The sequence below is a fragment of the Chelmon rostratus genome, chromosome 4 (genome assembly GCF_017976325.1).
Source record: "Chelmon rostratus isolate fCheRos1 chromosome 4, fCheRos1.pri, whole genome shotgun sequence".
Classification (NCBI taxonomy): Eukaryota; Metazoa; Chordata; class Actinopteri; order Chaetodontiformes; family Chaetodontidae; genus Chelmon; species Chelmon rostratus.
The window spans coordinates 29,767,453-29,789,322 of record NC_055661.1 but is presented as its reverse complement, the minus strand read 5'-3'; the positions used below and the strand labels follow the sequence as shown (position 1 = coordinate 29,789,322).

At 44.9% G+C, this 21,870-nt stretch overlaps 2 protein-coding genes across 2 annotated transcripts in view; one reads left to right on the top strand and one right to left on the bottom strand.

The window, feature by feature from the left end:
* patj (PATJ crumbs cell polarity complex component) overlaps positions 1–8,061 on the bottom strand; it is a 54,928-nt gene extending 46,867 nt beyond the window's left edge. The window contains exons 1-6 of the mRNA XM_041935934.1: positions 8,018–8,061; positions 5,019–5,077; positions 4,749–4,927; positions 1,693–1,902; positions 1,312–1,451; positions 273–447 (exon numbers count right to left, since the gene is read on the bottom strand). Coding sequence (XP_041791868.1) covers positions 273–447; positions 1,312–1,451; positions 1,693–1,902; positions 4,749–4,927; positions 5,019–5,040 — 726 coding nt within the window. The 5' untranslated portion in view covers positions 5,041–5,077; positions 8,018–8,061. The remainder of the gene's footprint in view (positions 1–272; positions 448–1,311; positions 1,452–1,692; positions 1,903–4,748; positions 4,928–5,018; positions 5,078–8,017) is intronic.
* A 605-nt stretch (positions 8,062–8,666) lies between these two features.
* tm2d1 (TM2 domain containing 1) lies at positions 8,667–15,545 on the top strand. The gene is made up of 7 exons (XM_041935936.1): positions 8,667–8,830; positions 9,407–9,480; positions 9,964–10,072; positions 10,291–10,382; positions 12,653–12,726; positions 14,222–14,361; positions 15,247–15,545. The coding sequence occupies exons 1-6, from the start codon at positions 8,697–8,699 to the stop codon at positions 14,330–14,332; spliced, it is 594 nt and encodes a 197-aa protein (XP_041791870.1). The 5' UTR covers positions 8,667–8,696; the 3' UTR covers positions 14,333–14,361; positions 15,247–15,545.
* The last annotated feature ends 6,325 nt before the right edge of the window (positions 15,546–21,870 follow it).

Genomic DNA, 21,870 nt, shown 5'->3' with positions numbered 1-21,870 from the left:
ATCTTAGTCTTTGTGTTCAGACTTTGGGGTCAGGACATGGTTAGCCTAGCTTAGCATAAAGACTTGAAGCAGGGGAAAACAGCCTGGTTCAAAAACAAACCAACCAACGGCTGTTAAAGCTAATAGCATGATGTTCACGTGTTTCATCCATTCACAAACAGAAACGGTTTTAGGGGGAATAATTGAGGACTTTTGTCCTGAATAACCAGGAAACTGTTTGTGGATCACGATAAAATGTCCTTGTTGTATTTAGCTGACACAGCGGGTCTTACCGTGTTGATGGCGGGTCGAGGTGATGCGTTGAGCGGGTGGTCCCGGGCCACCACCAGCTCCACAGTCTCTCCGGGCTGCTGCAGGAGGGTCAGGGCCTGCTGCTGGCTGATCCCGGGCTCCAAAGGGCTGCCGTTTATCACCAGGATCTGGTCTCTCTCCTGCAGGCGCCCGTCCCTGCGGCCGCGACACAACAGCAGTCAGGACATTTCAAAACCGATCCTCTGCAGAAACCCCATCAAAATGGCTGATATTTTAGCATTAGCAGCTACACAGCTAGTTAATTAGTAATCTACAAACTAGTCTGCTAGCTACACACAGTAGCTGTTAAATGCTAATAGAACCAAATGTGCACTGTGTTCCAGTTCTGCTGATTATCAAGTTGTTTTTTTAAATCCAGCATTGATTAGAAGCTCGGTCTTTGTCCGTTTATAATAAATCCCATGTATGTTATATTACTGCAGACTCAGTATTTGAGCTGCTTCCTCCTGACCCTGCTCACAGCGCGTGGCTGTAGTGTTTGTTTCATCTGACCCCAGACCAGCAGTACAGGGTCATAGCCAGTGTCTGTGACTTTATTGTGACACATGTGAAAGGAATTATAGGTATTTTTATCCTCATGTTAAACTGCATTTTAGCTCCATTGATTCAGGTTTTACGAGCAGGAAGAGGCAACATGTGGTATGAAAGACTACATTACCCATAATTCTGCAGAGCAGGAAGAGGCAACATCAAGCTTGTGTTGTTGTTGGCTGTGTGTGTTCATGCCACATGACTGTATTCAAGGTGTTAATTCAGGCCAGTTGTTCTAGTCATGAACGACTTGATGGGAGTTAAAAAGCGTTTTGAACAACAGGTTTGTAGTTTGTGGAAGAAGATACAGAAATAGAGAGAAAACAACGACTGTCTGGATGAAAGCTCTGGAAAGTGATTTTAGTGATGTGAAGTCTATAAGACTTGTGGAAAGACGCTGATGTGATGTTGCATGGACAGAAGCTGCGTCCTCCTCCGACTGGAGGACACAAAGCCGTGACAGCGAACCTGTGAGCGATGCCTCCAGGCTGGACGTGTTTGACGAAGACGCCCTGACTGCTGCTTCCTGCTGGATTCAGACCGACCACACTGAAGCCCAGACCTCCAGACAGAGGACGAGTCAGGCTGAGCAGCTCTGTGGGACGGCCCTGCAGAGACAGAGACAGTGACAGTGAGAGAGACAGAGACAGACAGAGAGACAGAGACACACAGACAGAGACAGACAGAGACACAGAAATACAGAGACAGACAGACAGAGACACACAGACAGACAGACAGACAGACAGACAGAGACACACAGAGACATAGAGACAGAGACACACACAGTTCAGGACTTGGCTCATGTGTGTTCTGCAGGTGTGTTTCTACATGTGCGGTGGCTCCACCCACCTTGGCGGCGGCGAGGATCCATTTCTGGAGGAGGTCAGACGAGGGCGGAGACTGATGGATGGGCGGAGTCGAGCCGTTGGTCAGGATGGAGGAGGAGGCGGACAGGGTGGGCGGGGCTGAGCTGCTGTCTGGATTAACAGCGCTCATGATCAGCTGACCCTTTCTGGAGAAACTGAACTCGCTGCAGGCATCAGGAGGCATACTGCTGAGCTGAGGAGGAGGAGGAGGAGGAGGAGGAGGAGAGGGCGGTCACACAGGAGGCGATACATGTTAGTGTTATAAAAACTACAGGAACCAGTGAGACTGTGTGAAAACACGAGGCAGAGGATCCACAGACAAACAGTCTCCACATCTGATGAGGGCTGAATCTCAGGCAGCTGGAAATCCTTCCTCCAGAAGTCTTCTTCAGCTCCGACTGGCTGGTGGGAGCTTCGGGGAGTCCTCGCTCGGCCTTTTCTGTCCCGCCCCTTGTGACCGATCAGCTGACATCACATCAGCACTGATATATCTGAAACAAGCTGATACCAGCTGATGCTTTATCGTGCAGCTCTAATCTATTCATTCATGTTTGCTTGAATCCTGCAGCTGTGAGCTTTTCAAGTAGTGTGAGACCAAGAGACAGAGAGAGAGACAGAGAGAGAGAGACAGACAGACAGAGAGACAGAGAGAGAGACAGACAGACAGACAGAGAGAGAGAGAGAGAGACAGACAGACAGAGAGAGAGAGAGACAGAGAGACAGACAGACAGAGAGACAGACAGACAGACAGACAGACAGACGCTCTTATATGCAAGGACGCTATCGACAATAAAGAAAGACATGGAGGGATAAAAATGAAGCGTAGAGGCCGGGGGTAAGTGGGGAGGAGAGAGGGAAAGGAAAATCAATAGATTCCTCTGCAGGCCCCCTCCCTCTGAACAGGTAATGTATTAATGACCTTTACACTCACATTGTGGAAACTTATCAGTCTGCGGCTTATTTAGGCCAGGCTGACGGAGCAGGATCCCGAGCCATTTCATCAATACCGCCTCGACAGGGCCGTTACTCAAACCAAGACACTAGATATTAAAGCTTGATAGATCCGCAGAGAGCCGGGGGAGGCGGGAGGGAAAATAAATAAAGAAAGAGAGAGAAGTCCCCGCTTCATATACCCTCCGCCGGCTTCCGCCGACGCATTCATAGACTCGGCTCTGACCTTCGCAGCACTTAGAATATGAAGCCCGGCGTCAGTTATTGCCATTATCTTAATTTGGCCCGCAGATTGTTTATTGTAAAGGCTCGACGTCAGTGCGAGCTGGAGCTGAATACAGATGGCGATGCAGAGGGGATTCAATGTCCCCGCTCGGCCACGCTGACAGGTCACAGGAGGCGGCGGCGGACCGAGACCCGATAGGCTGTCAACGCCTGGGCGGAGTTACGCATGTCGGATCAGATGGGAGGCCTTCATCGGTCTGCAGACGCAGCCGGTTATGCACTGATGAAACAACAGGCCGACGGTGACGGCGGCTCTCGCGGCGAGTTCACTGCTGACGGGAAGCATCGGCTGCAGCACGTTTCTGATATTTTGTCCACCTCGGTAAATCTTCCATTAGTGAGTTTTTGCTTTGATCAGAAACACTTCAAACATCAACAACAGCTAATCGTGAACAGAACCAGAAGGAGCGGCTCTAAAATAAACTCCCGCTCACGGGTCGGACATGTTTCTGATGTAATCTGAGTACGTGAGTCATAAATCTGCTGAGTTCAACACCTTCATCGCTCTGACACACAGTGAGAATAACGTGGAGCGAACACATAAAACACGAGTTCACCTGCCCGACAACACACGACGCAACAGAGAAACTCAGACTGTCTGTGACTGCAGTGCAGCAAAGTAACTAAGTACTTTTACTCAAGTACTGGAGTGAGTATTTTCATACCTCTACTCTACTATATTTCAGAAATATTTTTTTACTCTGTTACTTTGATCTGACAGCTCTCTGACAAATCAGTCAATTAAGCCATAAAATGAGCTCGAGCTCATCAACAAAACGAATCCAACATGAACACTGACAGAGAACAGTACTACAACTGTATTTTACTGGTAATACTTTTACCTGAAGGTTTGGAATAAAGGACTTTTATTGGTATCAGAGTTGTTTTTTTTTCCAACTTCATTTTGCATTTTTCTATTAACAAACATACAACTTCCAAACATTAACACCCACCCCCCACCCCCAATAAACAGAAAAAGTACAAAAACAAATACAGAAATAGTCAGACAGGAACCCCTCATTATATGTTCACGTTCAGTGATTTGATGTTTTGAGCAGATAATAAAGAGGCTTTAACTCTCCAATACAACTTGCATTAAGGTGTATCATTGAAAAGAAAAGCCCACAAATTCTATAAAGGGACTCCAGGTCAGGGTAAAGTTTCTGTGGGCTTTACATATCTTGTATCTCATTTTCTCTAAAGGTAGAAAAGATAGCACATCCCTCCTCCACTGCAGGAATGACGGGGCTGAATTTGACTTCCAATTAAAAAGTATGAGTCTGCGTGCGAGCATGCCAAAGCATTTGCTTGCAGGTTTGAGACTTTGCAGCCTGGTGGTGGTACGCCAAAAATGTGTGATAGCTGTGTGATAGCCAGGTGTTATGGGCTGGGAATGGATTTTGGAAAATACATCAAATATCTGTCTCCAATAGTCGTCGAGGGAGGTGCATGACCAAAATATATGTCCAACTGTGGTGGGTACATGACTGCACCTCGGACAGCCTGGGTCTGTAGTGGGAAAGAGTTCGGCCAACTTATCCCTTGAATAATGCAGACGGTGGAGGACTTTACATTGAATTAAACCATGGCGTATACACAATGACGAGGTATGAAGACGTTTTAGACTGGTATCAGAGTATTTTTAAACGGTGGTATTACTGACTTCTTCCAGGACTGTGTGACTGTTCCTGAGCTGTTCACTGACCTGCTGTGAGAGCTTTTGATTGACAGCTGCAGGATCAATCTGTGATCTGGTTTCTGAGTCATGTGACACATTCAGACACACCCGGTTCTGGTTCTCACCTGGTTCCGGAGCTGTTTGATGGAGTGCTGCAGGGTCAGGATGTGGTTGAACAGTGGACTCTGCAGGGTCTCCCTCAGGTTTGCCATGTGATCACTGTGGGTCCACTCCTCCCTCTGGACCAGTTTGGCCTGCAGACGCTCCACAGCTCCCAGTACCTGCTGACGCTCCACTGCGGACACTGAGGACAAACACAGGACGTGTTCACGGCACGAATATCTGCAGCTCCAGCAGCGAGCGCCCTGAAACGTCGAACAGGTGAGAGGATTTACCTGCCGGGACATTTTCGAACATGGTCGTCCCTCCGGTCGGCCTGTCGCTCCGGATCAATCTGACAAACAGGAACACCCATTATTAAAAAATTCATCCAAACATGGAGGAAGTGTTGAGTTTAAATTAACACATCGTCAAATATCCCTTTAAAACAGAGCTTCTTATCTTCTGTTCTTTTAATTTGCATTTCAATGTTTTTAATGCGTCATATGAAAACCTCAGATCTGCCGTTGTGCATGAAATGTGCAACAATAAACTTCCTGACTGATATGTTTCAAATCAAAGCAGCTGAGAAAAATAAAAGCCACGATTTAAAGGATAACTTTGGTTTTTTACAACCTGGACCTTATTTGTAGCATTAAATACGACCATTTACTCCCCCAGACAACTTTGGTGGCATTTGGAGTCGTTTTGAAGAAATTAGCCCCAGAGGAGCGGCGCGTATATCCGTATAATGCGAGTACTCGGGGCATCCATGCGCAGCCTCTATATAACGCATAATCTGCAGAAACTCGTTCATATTCCAATATTTAGTTCTGATATGCTGGTGCTATTCCCCTCTGAGCCGGCGGTCGGCTAGTTTAGCTGTAGTTTGGCTCAGCTGTGGTTCGTTATTGCGTATTCGTAGCCGACCGCCGCAGAGTCAGCCGTGTTGTGGCCGGCTGCTCGCAGCGCCCGGCGTTCGGTAATGACATCATCCACGTCAGAGGTAGTTGTCTAGAGACGGCGGGTGTTGATAACATGCCACCACGGGCTCAGAGGGGAATAGCACCAGCATATCAGAACAAAATATTGGAATATGAATGAGTTTCCGCAGATTATGCGTTATATAGAGGCTGCGCATGGATGCCCCGAGTACTCGCATTATACGGATATACGCGCCACTCCTCTGGGGCTAATTTCTTCAAAACGACTCCAAATGCCACCAAAGTTGTCTGGGTGAGTAAATGGGCGTATTTAATGCTACAAATAAGGTCCAGGTTGTAAAAAAACAAAGTTATCCTTTAAGACTAAACGGTGGTTCGATTCATCCTGAGGGACTCAGCGCGTTCTTATACAGCTCTGTTAAATCTGATCAGCAGAATGATTCACAGAACGACGAGAACGTGAAGCAGACACGTCGAATCTTCAGATGATGATCGGCTGTTGATGCGTCAGACTGTATGACAGTGGTTCAAACATCTGTCCCATCACATCATTCGTGAGCTGCTTTCATCTACTTTTCATAGATTCTGATGCTGGTCAAAGTCTCCAGCAGCTGTCCTGAGACCTGCTGTCCACTTCTTCCACGATCCTTTACTTCTAAGACGCCTAATGTGTCAGTAAACAACGAGCACCAGCCAGCCAAGTCTTTCCACCGATCATCCTCTAATAACATCTCTCAGCCCAACATCATCCACCGCTGTCTGTCTGAACCCTGCTCACTGTGTACGCTGTGTACAGACATTCACTCCTCTGTGTACTGCACCTACTTCATGTACATAAACGTACCTTTTACATGACACATTCAATATTTGTTCCACTCACATTTACAGACAGTTTGACTCGTGCACAGACATTGTATGTTGTTGGTCAGAGCTCCTTTCTATCTATCTAGATCTTAGTGTTTCACCTCCTTGTATGTAAATCATGATTCTGTGTTAATTTCTGCTGGTTTGTGTTCAGTCTTGTTTGTCCTTGTGTTGAGCTGCATGTCTATTTCTCTCTTCCTGTGAGCTGCTCTGTGTAAAAGCACATTAAGAGCAACTGAAAACCAGTCTAATGTCTTTTAAACGTCTCGTTTTGTCAGACCAACAGTCCAGAAGTCAAACATATTCAGTTCACAGTGATATCAAACAGAGAAAAACACACATTCGCTCAGCTGGAAACTGAATTTTCTCCATAAATGACTTAAATATTGTTGATTATAAAAACTGTTGAGTCATTTTAACTCTACCTACTTTAGGACTCAACCGCCAGCCACTAAACTGGCTGCTGTCAGCCTGTCTGGTGAAAGATGACTTCACCACCTGAGCTCTTCTCCAACACAACAACGCCCAGTTCTCATCCAGTCACCTGCTTCCTCACAGCTCTTTGTTTTCTACTTCATTTCACCTGCCTCAGCTACACCTGCGGATCTACGTGACACCTGAAAACACGGACCACATGTGTCTGCTGCGGGTCTCTGACACCAGCATGGCTGGCATGAAGCAGGCCTTTCTGTGCTGCGTTCAGGTGTTCAGTGTCACAGGTGAACGGCCCGTTATCAGGCCGTCAGATCAGCATTCATTAGCATGTTTACACAGGCCGAGCAGAGCAGAGCCAGGTTACAGAGCAACTTTATCAGCACATACAGGTGGAAAAACAAACGACACAGCATTCCCCAAACCTTCACATTGAATAACGACACAGAAACCAAGCTGAAGGTCTCACTTACACTCAAATCTGTGATTGTGTGCGGGGCCAGCTCACCTGTGAGCTCACCTGAGAAACCAGGAAGTGAAACTCAACAGCTCAGAGGGGAGGATATAAAACAACATGTTGAAACTAATCAATAAACACATTTGCTCGCCTTCATATTGTGTATATTTATAAAGAATATCTTGAACAGTGACGGTTAAACGGTTGAATCTGTTATCAGCAGGTTCAAGTCGCAACAGGTGCATCAAACTTTAAAAACAGAAGAAAAAAAGCTCTTCAACCAGCTGCAACTTCTGAAAACACACATTATTAATTCAGCGACGACATCAAACTGAACTCCTCCGTGTTTTTCTAAACGTTAACTGAGCTAAAGCAACATTACACAACTTCTCCATCAGATTGATCACAGTAACACAGCAGTTCGCTAACAGTTGGCTAGCCGCTAGCATGCGAAGTTAGCTTGTTAAATATCGTTTAAAAAGCCTCTTTTCGTAATATTTCGCGCGGATAAACAGTCGGATGTTGTGGCCGCCAGTCGGTGGTGAATTCATAGAAAACCGAGAGATTTAAAAGGGTTTTGAACTGGTGAGAAACTCACATGAACTGGATCCAGTCTGGCACCAGAGTCGCTTTAATGCTGCATTTGAGTCTGTAGGAAATATTTGTTCTCAGTACATGTTGAGAGATTAGAAGTGGAAAATCTATCACTGAATCACGACACGAAAACCGACAAACCGCCCCTATTGTAAAAGGACGTATGAAATAAACTGGATACTCTTTCAATTCTTTGTAATATCTTTTTTGCTATTATTCATTGAATGTATTATGTTCTCACTCTAGAGCGGCTGTAAGTGCAAACAATTTTCCAATTGATAAATGTCATTAAAAGACAAAGTAAGAAAAGAAGAATTTTTAACTGGCCTATTTAACATCTTTTTATCTTTTAATACCGTGGGTTTGGCGGTGTGGTCAACCTGAATGTTTTGTATTTATACTTAAAAAACTATGAAAAATAAAATCGTATATGTAATATATAAATAAAGACATAAGCAATGTAACTGGTTGTTAGCCGTAAAATTAAATAAAAAATACAGCTAATTTATGAACATGTTTAATTAAATACATGTATTTACATAAATGTTTTTCAATAAAACACGTTTATTTTCAATGCACTTAGTGAAACATTGTTTGACACTTGGTTTTTCTATCGTCGTCCGCTAATCCCAATTTTTCAGATAGTTGTGAATGCATCATCCTGTCACGTGACAGAGATAGACATGGCGTCCTCCCGGAGACGACTGGTTTGTTTACGCTCCGGGATATGGAGCCTCTTATTTTACTGTGTTTACTCCCATTTAAAGCTAGTTCTGGCGGAGGACGTGGACAACTGCGACAACCTAAGACTCGGACAATATCCTTTAATTATTGTTTACTAACGTAACTCAGACCTAACGCAAGATAATCTGATCGACGGTGGTCGCTAAGGTTAGCAGGAGCTAGCTTAATGACATTTAAAGAATAGCTAAAAGCTTGTAGATAAAACGTTACAGACATTATTATCAGTCGTGTGATATAAAATATAGCAGCTGCTCTGTTTGATTTTATGATTATTACCTAACGTAGAGTAATGGAGCTGTATGTCCGTTATCATTTGAAAAATTAACAGTGTGAACATCCACCAGCCACTGACAGATAAATGCTAGAATTCACCAGCTTCTCAAAAGTAATCATTATATAGTGTTTGAAATGAATATTTTACAACATTTAACTGGTGCTAATTGTCCGCCCTGGTTATAAGGTGCAGAGTATACGGGGACACAACCTCTCCATACTTTCTTCTTGTATGAATACCAGTTTATTTTCGGGAAATGGCGCACATACACGCGGTTTCTCTATGTGGCCTCTCTGTCTAAAGTGTATCTGCTCCTGTTACTCCTCTCCGTGGTGCTGATGTTGAATCAGGGTTGGACTCCTTCACTCTCCTCATGTATCTCTGTAAAGATCCGAAGATAGATGAAGCCACTCAGGAGCCGGAGAACTGCAGGGACATGACCGCCTGGGGTGAGTGTGACGCCTGATTGACAGCTGTGATTGACAGCATGCTCCATCTTCAGCTTTGGTCACATCTGCCTGCAGCCTGGAAATGTTTGTGGACTGAAGAAGGCTGAAGTAAAACGGCGGGCGGCTCAGGTCACTGCTGCTAAGTTGGATGATTAGTGACTTTTCTCTGTGTCAGATGTGTTTTTGTTGTGTGTCCAGCATCCTGTCTAAAGCAAGTAAAGTTTATATCTACAGCACCTTTCAACAACAACACAGCTCAGAATAAGATATTTAAAGCATTAAGACATAAAAAAATCATAAGAACAGACACATGAACAAGATTTAAATCATTAAATACACGATGGAAATGATCTGAAACAGACTCAGACTGGGATTGACTGAAATCTGCAAACCAGCTTCTGTTGTTCTGATCAGCTGTCGGCTTCAATAGTCTAAGTGTGTGTGTGTGTGTGTGTGTGTGTGTGTGTGTGTGTGTGTTTTCAGTGGAGTGCCTTCCAGCTCCAAACATCAGCTGTCGGCTCTCAAACGGGACAGAGTTCAGGTTCAGCGGGGAGGAGGTGGGCTTCAACAAAACCATCCCCTGCAGGAATGTGTGAGTACACACACACACACACACACACACACACACACACACACACACACACAAACACACACAGCATCGGCTTCAGTTGCAGGGTTGAATTATCAGATTTCATCTTAACTGTAGTTTGAAGAACACAATCACGTGAGAAATGAGGCTGATTGTGATTTGTTTTGATTGATGATGATAATTATTATTATTAAAAACAATAAGTATGTCTTTTCTCTCAGGAGTGGATATTCCTACAAAGTAGCTGTGGCTTTATCTCTGTTTCTGGGCTGGCTGGGAGCAGACCGCTTCTACCTGGGATATCCTGCTCTAGGTACACACACATCCTGAAGTCTGCAGTTTGGGTTTAGGTTTTTCCCAAAATTAAGATTCAGCAGCTGGGAAACGGAGACACTGGGAGAAGGTGGGACAAGCAGGTGATGCCCCCTCCCCCCATCCCTGACTGTAATAGGGTCACAAACCTGTCAGTCAGGTAAACACTCACCTGTCCATCCACCCAGGCTGAATAAGATCTATCGCCCAGTCACACAACACAAACGTCCTCTGCTGTGATCTCACACATAGAAATAAATGAAAGCTGAAATAAACACAAAGCTGAAACTTCTGTCTGAAACATTTTACTGAAAAATAGAAACAAACCAGTTTATTTGTGCTCAGTCACACAAACTTGAAACACTTCCTCCTGTGTAATACAGCAGCGGGAATGAAGACCGCCTCGCTGAGTAGAATTTGAACTACTTTATAATAAAGAAATCGTCTCCATTGTTTGGTGTGGATTAAACAGTGAGCAGCACAGACTAAATTCATTCACGTTCACTGTGTTTTACCTCAAAGCCTGGAAACAGAAACACAAAGTGAGTGGACGGATATGAGAGGGAGGAGAGGGACGATGTTTGGCATTGGGTGAACAGACCCATAAGACATGGTCATTTTCTCCACTTATATTAGAAGGAGTGAAATTATCCACTGAGAGCTGAAGTTATTTAGACTTTGTAGAAAGAAGTTGGAGGTTTTTACATTTATTTTAATACAGTCAGAGTTTTTTTACGACAATTCTTCTTATAGTTCTTGGCGGCAATAAATCTATATTTTTTACATATTTTTGTTTTATGTAGTCATTTGTATAAATGTGCATATATAGTCCGCTTTTATTTTGTATTTTGTATTTCTCTATTTCTGTTGCCATGTTTTTTTACCATTACCTGCTGCTGTAATACTCAGATCTCCCCGGGTGGGGATTAATAAAGTCTATCTTGTCTTATCTTTTCGTGGAGCCATCTAGTGGACATTTGCAGACTTGCGGCAGACTCGTGTTAAACATGGTTCTTCTTCATGTGGTGATGGAAAAGGGCGGCGTTGCCCTTTAATTGTTTCCATATTTTGGGGGTTTTCCAGCCTGAAGTCAGATTGAATTCAATTAGGGTTTGTTTGTGACTGATCTACACGCAGCAGACCATAATAACCCAAAGAATAACAGTTATGATTTCCACAACAAGGATGAGTTATTATCAGCAGACTGAGTCCACACTCATCCTTCTTTTAATGAGACACCTGCACCGATACAAAGGCTGAAAGAGTGTGTGTGTGTGTGTGTGTGTGTGTGTGTGTGTGTGTGTGTGTGTGTGTGTGTGTGTGTGTGTGTGTGTGTGTGTGTGTGTGTGTGTGTGTGTGTGTGATGCCAGGGGGGTTTTTGGATGGAGGACAGCTGCACTGACGAACACCTGGCCTGATTTGGCACAGGTTGACTCGGACCGAGCCAAGCTGAGCCGATCTGAGCCAAGTCAGATTTATTTCTAAGAACAACGTGGTTAAAGAGCTTCAAACAATAACACAAACACAGATATGATGACATAAGAGGATTTAACAGTGTAAAATCACATTAGCGCCCCCTACAGGCTGCAGATTCCAGCCACAGTCTGGGCGAGTAGACCCAGCAAACATGCACAGATTGTCCTGAAGGTGGCGCTCAAGGGAAAGATCACAGACTCAGTAAAATATGAAGGGTTCATCCTCTTGAGAGCAAGAATTATATCCTGAGATTTCTGGAGTTCAGGAGTCTATAACAGTAATTCAGTTACAGTTTAGCAGTTCAGTTATTTTCTCACCTGCCAGCGTGTCGCTTCACTTCACACAGTCGCAGTTTCAGACGTTTATTTTGTATTTTTATCTTTGTCATATAATTTCACAGCAAACATGTAGAGAGGGGGAAGGATGTGACCTGCAGGACTGAAACTGAAACGTTCAGATTGTTTTCTTGGTTCATAAATTAAATGTCCAAAATCTTCTGACATCTTTTTTTGTCCGATTCATTTTTCTGGGATCTGAAACTGAGAAAAAGTGAAACTTGGGTATTTTTGCCCAAAAACAATTAATCAACCATCAGAATTAATTTCCTGTCTGTTGACTCACTGTTTCAGCCTTGATGACACACGGCGAGCTGCTCAGCATTGACCTGAGGACGTTCTGGATTTATTATCATTAATAATTACTGTTAATACTGTTTATTACTGTTATTATTACTGTTATTACTGTTATTACTGTTTAAATTGTCTCCATGTAATATCGACTCGTCTTCTTTCTCAGGACTGTTGAAGTTCTGTACTGTTGGTTTTTGTGGAATCGGCACTCTGATCGACTTCATCCTGATCGCCATGCAGGTGAGTCACAAACCCAGACAGGCTCTGGTCAGGTTCAGGTCAGGTCCTGGTCAGATCCTGGTCAGGTTCTGGTCTGATTCAGGTCAGATCCTGGTCAGGTTCTGGTCAGGCCCTGTTCTGATTCAGGTCAGGTCTTGGTCAGGGTCTGGTCAGGTACTGGTCAGGCCCTGGTCAGATTCAGGTCAGGTCTTGGTCAGGTCTTGGTCAGGCCCTAGTCAGGCCCTGGTCAGATCCTGGTCAGGTTCTAGTCAGGTACTGGTCAGGCCCTGGTCAGATTCTGGTCAGGTTCTGGTCTGATTCAGGTCAGGGTATGGTGAGGTTCTGGTCTGATTCAGGTCAGGTCTTGGTCAGGTTCTGGTCAGGTCTTGGTCAGGCCCTGGTCTGATTCAGGTCAGGTCTTGGTCAGGTCTTGGTCAGGCCCTGGTCAGATTCTGGTGATGATGTTCCATGCTCTGTGATGTCTGTTGGTTGCCTGGCAACTGCTGGACTTCAGAAATAGTATTAGTCAGGATCCGGTCAGCTGACTGTTTATTCAGAACCAGATCAGACTCCATCTGATGATGTTAAACTACTGAAATAAAGATTGAGCTTTGAGATTCATCCATTGATAAAATCTCTGTCGGTCGACTAGCTGATGATTTTTTCTGCGCTGTGTGCTGAAAAGCTTCGCCACATGTTTAACGATGCAGAACAGGAAGGAGGAGCTGTGTCCCGACTGTTCAAACTGACCAGAGAGCAGTGATTTAAAGTCAAAAACACTTAAACTTCACTTTAGCTGAATGCCTCTTCCTCACACACGGACACACTCCGGTTTTTGTCTCACGTCCTCTTTAAGAGTGACACCTGTGATGAAGAGTTCCTCGTTTCCCGGAGGATCCATTTCAGCGCGGCGCGCGGCGGCAGAGCCTCATATTTTAGCAGCTAACTGCCCGACGGGGGGAAAGAGCGGCGAGCCTGATGAATAAACAGGCGTCGGCCTTCTGATTATTATTTACGTCCATCCATCGCGCAGCGCTGCGTCTCTCTGAGGCCCTCAGGATGAATGATGCTTCTAGAAGTTCCTAATGGACTCTGAGAGGACGGAGACAGACGGATGGAGCGGGAGAAACGGGAGGTGAAGGGACGAATCGCTCCTTCCTGTTGCAACGTTTTAGATAATAGAGGCTGGAAATCCATCACGGGAAGGTGTGAAGGGGACCAACAATGGATGGATCGTTGGCCATGTTTGATGGATCAGGGATTTTAAACAGAGTGTGACAGCAGTTAATGTAACCATTAACCCCCCCAGGCTGTAATACAGAGCAGTGGCGCCCGGAAAGATGGAATTTTTTTCATCTCATGGGAACAAAATCCTACGTCGGCTGGTTTGATCGACAGCGACGCATCATATTCTGTAAGACGGTCACATGTTCAGGTGTGAATGGAGTCACTCAGGTGTGAATGGAGTCATGTTCTTCCTCTCTGCTTGTTATCATATTTATTTTGCCTCCTGCAGATCGTGGGTCCAGCAGACGGGTCAAACTACATCGTGGATTATTATGGCGCCCGGCTGACCCGCCTTTCCATCACCAACCAGACGTACAGGAAGCCGCACCTGTCTCTGTGAACACACCTGGACCCCCCCGACAGGATGCTGTGAGTTCACAGAAGACTTGAGTTTGAATCAGAAACGTCTGATTTTTCATTTCATTGTTAAACATAAATGTTTGTTGCTGACTGTTAGAATGTTGGTTTGGATTTTTCTGCATCGCAAACAACAAAACCTCAGCAGGAAGTTCACGACGCTTCAGTTTAATCAGCTGTTTATACGACCGTGTGACCTCTGCAGCTCAGAGAGTCCTCTCCAGCCTCCAGTCTGTTTTCTACCAGTGAACCTGAGTCCTCGACGGGATCCGGTCTGACTGATGTTCAGCTTTCACCACAAAAAACACACAGAAAAAGAGCTGCACGGCCAGAAAACAGTCAGCCGCTCCTCCAAACGCCTCAAAATGTGGCAGAAGTGAATAAAAACATCATTTTTCAACCCACACTCGATTCACACAGAAGAGTTCACCAGTTAAACTTCACAGTTCAAGGTCACACACACACACACACACACACACACTCACACACACACACACTCCTGTGTGGTCAGAGCAGTTAAATATCAGAGTGTAAAGTCAACTTGAGGGAATAAAGATGAGACGCTGACTGGAATATAATCCAGCCGTCGAGGGTCTAAAGGGGGTCCAGAGGACGTTGCTTAGTTTGTGCTGTGGACCCTCCTGCAGCATCAGGAGCTGAAGCGACAGGTTTCTGATTCTCCTCAGTGCCTGCCGTTAGCATCGGGCTAGCAGCTGATGAGCTGAGTCTGATCTGAATGTGATTTTAGATGTTTGATATTCGAGCGCCGGCGGCTGCTGAGTCTGAACAGAGACGCTGACACGAGGCAGAAAACATGACGACGGACCAAAGAGAGGCGGGGGCCACGACAGACATGAGCGGATGTCCGTGTGACCGGCTGTGTTTCTGTCTCTTCAGGTCAGTCACGTCAACACACTGAAGACTGCAGGACACACGCCGTCCCATTCAGCGCAACTTTATCGACAGTCTGCACGTCAACAGGCACAGCGATGGAGAATGAGCAGTTTAAGAGTAGATCCTCTTCACCTCTATGAAACTCAACATGTTACAAAACTGAACATTTCCCAACTCCATTTATCTCTTCATGTTTGTATCATCTGTCCAGCTGTGGGGGCCGTGTGTTGTATTTAATATGATTTGGTTGTAATGTTTTTCATGAAAGCTGTAAATAAAGTTTCTTTTTGTGTTAATCTGCATTCGACTGTTGGTTATTAAATGTCACCAGAACGAGATAAAGTTTTTATTTTAGATTGAAACCGGTTTTGACTGGATTCAGTTGTTGTTTGAGCCTTTTTTGGCTGTGGTGACAAAAGTACCACCAGAATACCATTAAACAAAGAACTGTACTCCCTTTGAGGTGTGTCCAGTTTCTGATACTTCTACTCCACTAAATCTCAGAGGGAAACACTGTTTGTTTCAGGTACTTAACAGATTCAGATTAATAATAAAAAATATAATGAGCTAATAAATGATGATGTGTTATTATAGATTAAGATAAAAGTCAAATTCAGAAACTATCCAGCAGTAAATGAAGTCGTTAACATGAGCTCCACCTTCATCAGCTGTAACATTAAATGATTAGAATCAATAATGAATATTCAGAAATTATGCAGAATGAGTACTTTTACTTTTGGTACTTGAAGACGACGTATTTCTGCCTCCTGTAGATCTTCATCACATTCACCCCAGAGACAAACCTCTGCTGAAAGCTTCAGTTTGTACTCAGTCTGTATTTATGGCTCATGAACCTCATTCATCACACAGTCCAACCGAAGACTTCGCAGCATTCCTCTGCCCTGCAGGTGGCGCTAACGTTCTGCAGTGTGCCAGCAAAGGCAGAGAAGAAGAAGAAGACGCAAGTAAATGGATGTAAACTATTCAGGATTTTAAATTGGTAGAACAAATATGATAATATTCCCAAATGTTCAGAAACACAATAAAACGTGTAGCTGCGTAAAATATTTAACTGATATTTTGGATCCGACTCGTTGGTTGAAAGCACATCATGAAGTTGAGTCAGTCACTGACATCAGGCCACTTCATAAACGAGCAACGGCTAACAAACAGACTGCAGATGCAGACCGTCAATCAGCTGACGAATGAATGAACGAAAGTGTCAGCAGGGGGGCTTTAATGTCCAGACAGGAGGAGTCAGACTGGTTTCAGGTCAGTGATGTTGCTTCATCAGGAGAGAACAGAGAAACTGCTTTAAGTTCAGCTGCAGTTAAGTTGTTCACATCCTGAGCAGCAAGTTTCCTCCTTTTAATTATCACTCAGAAACACACACAACCAGATACTCACTGTGTGTGTGTGTGTGTGCGTGAGTGTGTGTGTGTCTGTATGCGTGTGTGTGTGTCCATGTCGAGTTAGCAGCCATGTGGTTTTCATCAAAATTCAATTATCATACTGTACCACGCTTCACAGGACACACACACACACACACACACACAGGGAGTGTCTGAACAGTTGCAGGATGGTTCTTCTCACTGCCATCCAGTGTTTGTGTTACAGCTCGTTATGATGAACGTCGTCTGAGGTTAAAGGTGGAGTGCAGCACACACACACACACACGTTCCTCTCTCAGTCTTTTTCCTTGTGTTGAGGAGCGTCAGAGCAGAAGTTTTCTCCTTCTCTCACCGTTTGATTCAGGTTTCAGTTGCAGGCTGTGATTAGTCTGGATATATACATACAATACATACATAGAATCAGACGATGAAATAAAAGGAAACGCACGACACACACTGAAAATCAAAGTCAATGCAGCGCTGACACACCAGGAGCATTTTCCCCGCTGACTGTTATTATGAAAACACGTCTGTGAAAATTATGATGAATTAAAAGGCAAAGATGGAGAGAGCTGCAGATTATACAGCGACTGTCTGACCTGGTGCTGCCTCCCATTCTGAGCTCCTCTGCCAGTCATCAATGACGTCGTCCTGTTGGTCTCAACAGTTGGAATAGTCCATATATGTTTGTAAGATCTGGAAACAGTTTTGTTTTCTGTAGCTGGTTGTCAGGGCAACAGGGCCCTTTGACCTTCTAGTGGAGGTGATCAGCTGGAGACAGATGATGGACACAGGTGTGAACCGGCGAAGTGCCTCAGCAGTCCACTTGTGATCAGATCACCCAAGGTGCATGCTAATGCCAGGTGTGAACAGGATCTCAGGTGTGAGCATGGCCATAGGTGTGAACGGGGCCTCACGTATGAACAGGGCCCTTTGGTGTGAACAGGGTCTCAGGTGTGAACAAGGCCACAGTTGTGAACAGGGCCTCAGGTGTGAGCAGGGTCTCAGGCGTGAACAGGTCCTCAGGTGTGAGCAGGGTCTCAGGCTTGAACAGGGCCACAGGTGTGAACAGGATCTCAGGTGTGAGCATGGCCACAGGTGAGAACAGGGCCTCACGTATGAACAGGGCCTCTGGTGTGAACAGGGCCTCAGGTGTGAGCAGGGTCTCAGGGGTGAACAGGTCCTCAGGTGTGAGCAGGGTCTCAGGTGTGAACAGGGCCTCGGGTGTGAACAGGGTCTGTCAGCATTTGACATGAATCATCATGTAACTTGGCAGGCTAACGTTGGCTAACACCAGAACGGCTGCGTTACCAGGACAAACAGAACACCATCGGGCTTCAGAGTAAGTTTTGTGGCTAAAACCGTCTGTTTGTTCTGGAAATTGACGACTGCAAACCCAAGTTTTCTCTGGAAGTGTCGCTCACATATTTTCAGATCCTTCATTAAAACACGAAGGCTCAACATTTCTCCTTTTGCAGTTTTGCAGCTGAAAACAGAACACGGCAGAACTCGGCCTTTGATGAAAATAGTGAAACTTAGTTTGTAGAATACCAATAAGAAGCAACACCTGGCTTCTCCTCTGTGCACTGATTGGTTCCTGAGGTGGACGAGGTCTTTAAAGTTAATTTAAACACAAGATACTTGTGCTCAAAAAGAGGATTCATTCTCAGTGAAGAACCTTGGAGCTCTAATCTGCCTCTATACCTGCCAAAGAGCAGTGATTCCTAACACGTCTCTGGGGGTCATCAGGTGGAAACTTCCCTTCAACAGTGTTTCGCCTACTTAGTCCCACTACACCTCCAGGAGGCTAGGCGGTGAGCTCCGGCGTCCCAGAGTCACCCCCCCTAGTGCCAGTTCACACTGCTCCTACACAATCCAAACAGCACTGCCACGTTCAACTGACCCAGAGATGCTCCAGGTAGTGGCCAGTACCGATGCTATCATTTACCTATTGCTAATGCTAATGCTAACCGCTAAGAAGAACAGAAGAAGACAATACAGTTCCGATAGCTAATGTTAAGTGCTAAGTCAAAGTCAAAAGTCAAAGTCAGCTTTATTGTCAATTCTGCAGTATGTACAGGACAAACAGAGAATCGAAATTGCTTTACTCTTCAACCCTTTGTGACAGGACATATATTAAAAAAAAGAGATAAATAAAAACTGTACAATCTAAATAAAAACTTTACAAACTAAGTAAAAACTGTGCAATCTAAACAATGAAACATTGAGAATGTAATAGTGCAAATGTAAATGGAAACCGCTACCTGCTAAGAAGAACAGAAGAAGACAATTAAGCTAGATTCACCTATACTGTTAATGTTAACTGCTAGCTGCCAATACTAACTGCTAAGATACTATCATACTCTCACCGCTTTAGCTATTATTAGCTGCTACAATGCTACCACAGGCCTAGATGCATCATGTAACTGCCGATTGCCACACTACCATCATCTACACCTGCCTCTCACCAACTGCACCAATAAAAGCCCTCACATTTCCTTCAAGAAGCAAACAAAACAGAAAAACAACCAAAAAGATCAAAAAACAAGCCAACTCTGTATCTTACAACGCAAACTCACCTGAACAGGCCGCATGGTCCCAAAGAGAGACTCTAGCTGGCCACACCCCCACCTTATCTAAACTTCCTCTTCCTGGTTCTCTTCCTATTGGCAGAGTGAGAAGATGGGGCGGGGAAAGCAGAGCAGAGGAGAGGTGTCTTGTTCAGACTTTAACCTCTTCTCCCGCCGGGTTAGGCATGCATGTCCTCTGCCCCCCCCCCCTCCCTCACAGTCCCTATTTCACCCCCCAACTACTATTATTTCTCCTGATCCATATCCACTGACTAGACCTAGCAGCCTCATCTGACATCTCCCTCACTGTCTTCCTTAAATTTTGCCCATGCACTCCCAGCTCCCTCAACAGTGAAACAGCTGACCCTGCAACAAAACCTCTACACCCCACTTCAACCGGACAGACCCTGGTCTTCCATCCCCTCTGCTCAGATTCTGTCTTTAAATCTGCATACTTAGTCTTCTTCCTTTCATAAGCTGCCTCCACTGAATTTTCCCAAGGGACTGTTAACTCAATAAAATACACAGTCTTTTTACTCATGGACCATAAGACAATGTCCGGCCTCAGATTACTATAAACTATTTCCTGGGGCACAACTAGCTTTCCTCCCAAGTCGACCTGCATTTGCCAATCATCAGCCCCTACCAGGCAGCCACCTACCTGCCTTCTCCCTGACTTAGCAGCTCTATTTTTCTCTCCCATCAGAAGTGGAAAGATCTCCGAGGAGCTGAACAGGAAGCTGGAGGCTTCCTCATTCACTTCAATACAGTCAGGGTTTTATCACAGCTGCATCTAGTGGCTGTTAGAGGAACTGCAGCCCAACACACAGTTAAGGAGGTTGCTGATTGGTTTAAACACGTCAGACCTTCATGACTCCTATTAATATTTTTAGTTGCTGGTGTGACTGTGGTGTGAGGTGTGTTTTTAGTGTCCTCGTTATGTTTGTCATGTAGCTGCGTCTGTTGGATCAGACAAAACATTTGAATAATTATCAACCCAGCTTGCATTCTGGGTAGTTGATACAGGGCTAGACACACACACACACACACACACACAGAAAACACAGAAGGCATGAAATTACAGTTGCGTCGGTCGGAACGGAGCGCAGAAGGAAACTTCAGCGATAAGGTGGAGGCTTCATGCAAACCTTCAGCAAACTGTGTGTGTGTGTGTGTGTGTGTGTGTGAAGGGGGTCTACTAAATAAAGAAATCCCGGGGCTCTGGTCTCTCTCTCTCTCCATATATAATCCCTGTGTGTATGTGTGTGTGTGTGTGTGTGTGTGTATGTGTGTGTGTGTGCGTGTATTAATTTGGACAGTCAGGCCTGGTGTGTCACCAGATAAGTCAGTTCAATATTCACACTCGGCCTGTTACTGGGTGGCACTCAGAGCTCAGCTGTGTGTGTGTGTGTGTGTGTGTGTGCGTGTGCGTGCGTGCGTGTGTGTGTGCGTGTGTGTGTGTGCAGGGTTTAATTTTACTCATCATTTAAATATTCTAATATTTGAAAATAAACTTTGATGCTCGTGTCAACAAAGGAAAAGAAATGTCGTCTCAGCTCCCGACTGAAAGCGTCAGTCAGGCTAACCGCTAACTGCTAACATTAACTGTTGTGTATCACAGCCTGGTAGATCTTCTTCCTCTGAGCCATAAAGCTCCATTAAAACACATCAGTGAGCCTCACTCATGAACACACACACTGAGGTTTAGTCTGACTCAGTCACACACACACACACACAAACACACACACACAAACAGGACCAAATGTGGATTCATCCGCTGCTGAAAATAGTCCCAACAGAAGCTCTATTTCCTGTTTGTCTGATTAAAAACTACTATGAACAGCTGACTGAGCAAATTCATGAAGCTTTTTAAACAAGAAATATTTAGATTTCAGATGGAACCAACGAGCCACAGACAGGAAGTCAGACAGAGCTGAGGGACGCACCAACATGTTGTCGAACTGCTAAACAGTGAAATCCTGTTTTTACATGAATGAGCCAGAATTATCTGATGAGATCACATATTATGGTACAACAGTCACAGGGGACATTTTACCACACTGAGTACTTTTACTTATATACTTTTACTGAAGTAACATTTACAATGCAGGACTTTTACTTGTAACAGAGTACTGGTACAGTGTAGTTTTCAGTACACTGTCCCTCTGAGACGTCATGTTTCTGTTCCTGCAGTGAACGACGTGAAGACGAACCTCACACACACTAACAGGACGTCAGCGAGTCGGACTGTAAATCACAGGAAGTGTCAGAGGAAACACGAGCAGAGAGAAGAAATGAGGTGAGGAGAAGAGACGAAGAGAGGAGGACAGCAGATGAAGAGAGATGAGAGGATGTGGAGGAGAGTCAAGATGACACGAGATAATAAGAGAGGAGGAGATGAGAGGAGGAGGAGGAGGGTAAGTTTCCTCCTCAGGGGAGACGTCGACCTGTCAGAGTAAATGTCTCCCCCGCAGGGAGATAAAAATCATATTTAAAGATCAGACGCTTAAAATCCTGAGCAGCTCTCTGTTTGAAGAACCTTGAAGGAGACAAAGGAGGAGGAAGAGGAGGGCGAGGGATTATTAGCTCTTCATCAGCAAACTCCTCCTGACATATTCTGGCCTTTTAACTCGTCGAGTCGTACCTGAACATGTTGTAATCAGAGT

Bases quoted from the DNA above. Each gene is read 5' to 3' on its own strand.
- tm2d1 (XM_041935936.1), top strand. From the start codon at position 8,697: ATGGCGTCCTCCCGGAGACGACTGGTTTGTTTACGCTCCGGGATATGG. The intron at 9,481-9,963 runs GTGAGTGTGACG...GTGTGTTTTCAG, and splicing joins CAGGGACATGACCGCCTGGG to TGGAGTGCCTTCCAGCTCCA. The intron at 10,383-12,652 runs GTACACACACAT...CTTCTTTCTCAG, and splicing joins CCTGGGATATCCTGCTCTAG to GACTGTTGAAGTTCTGTACT.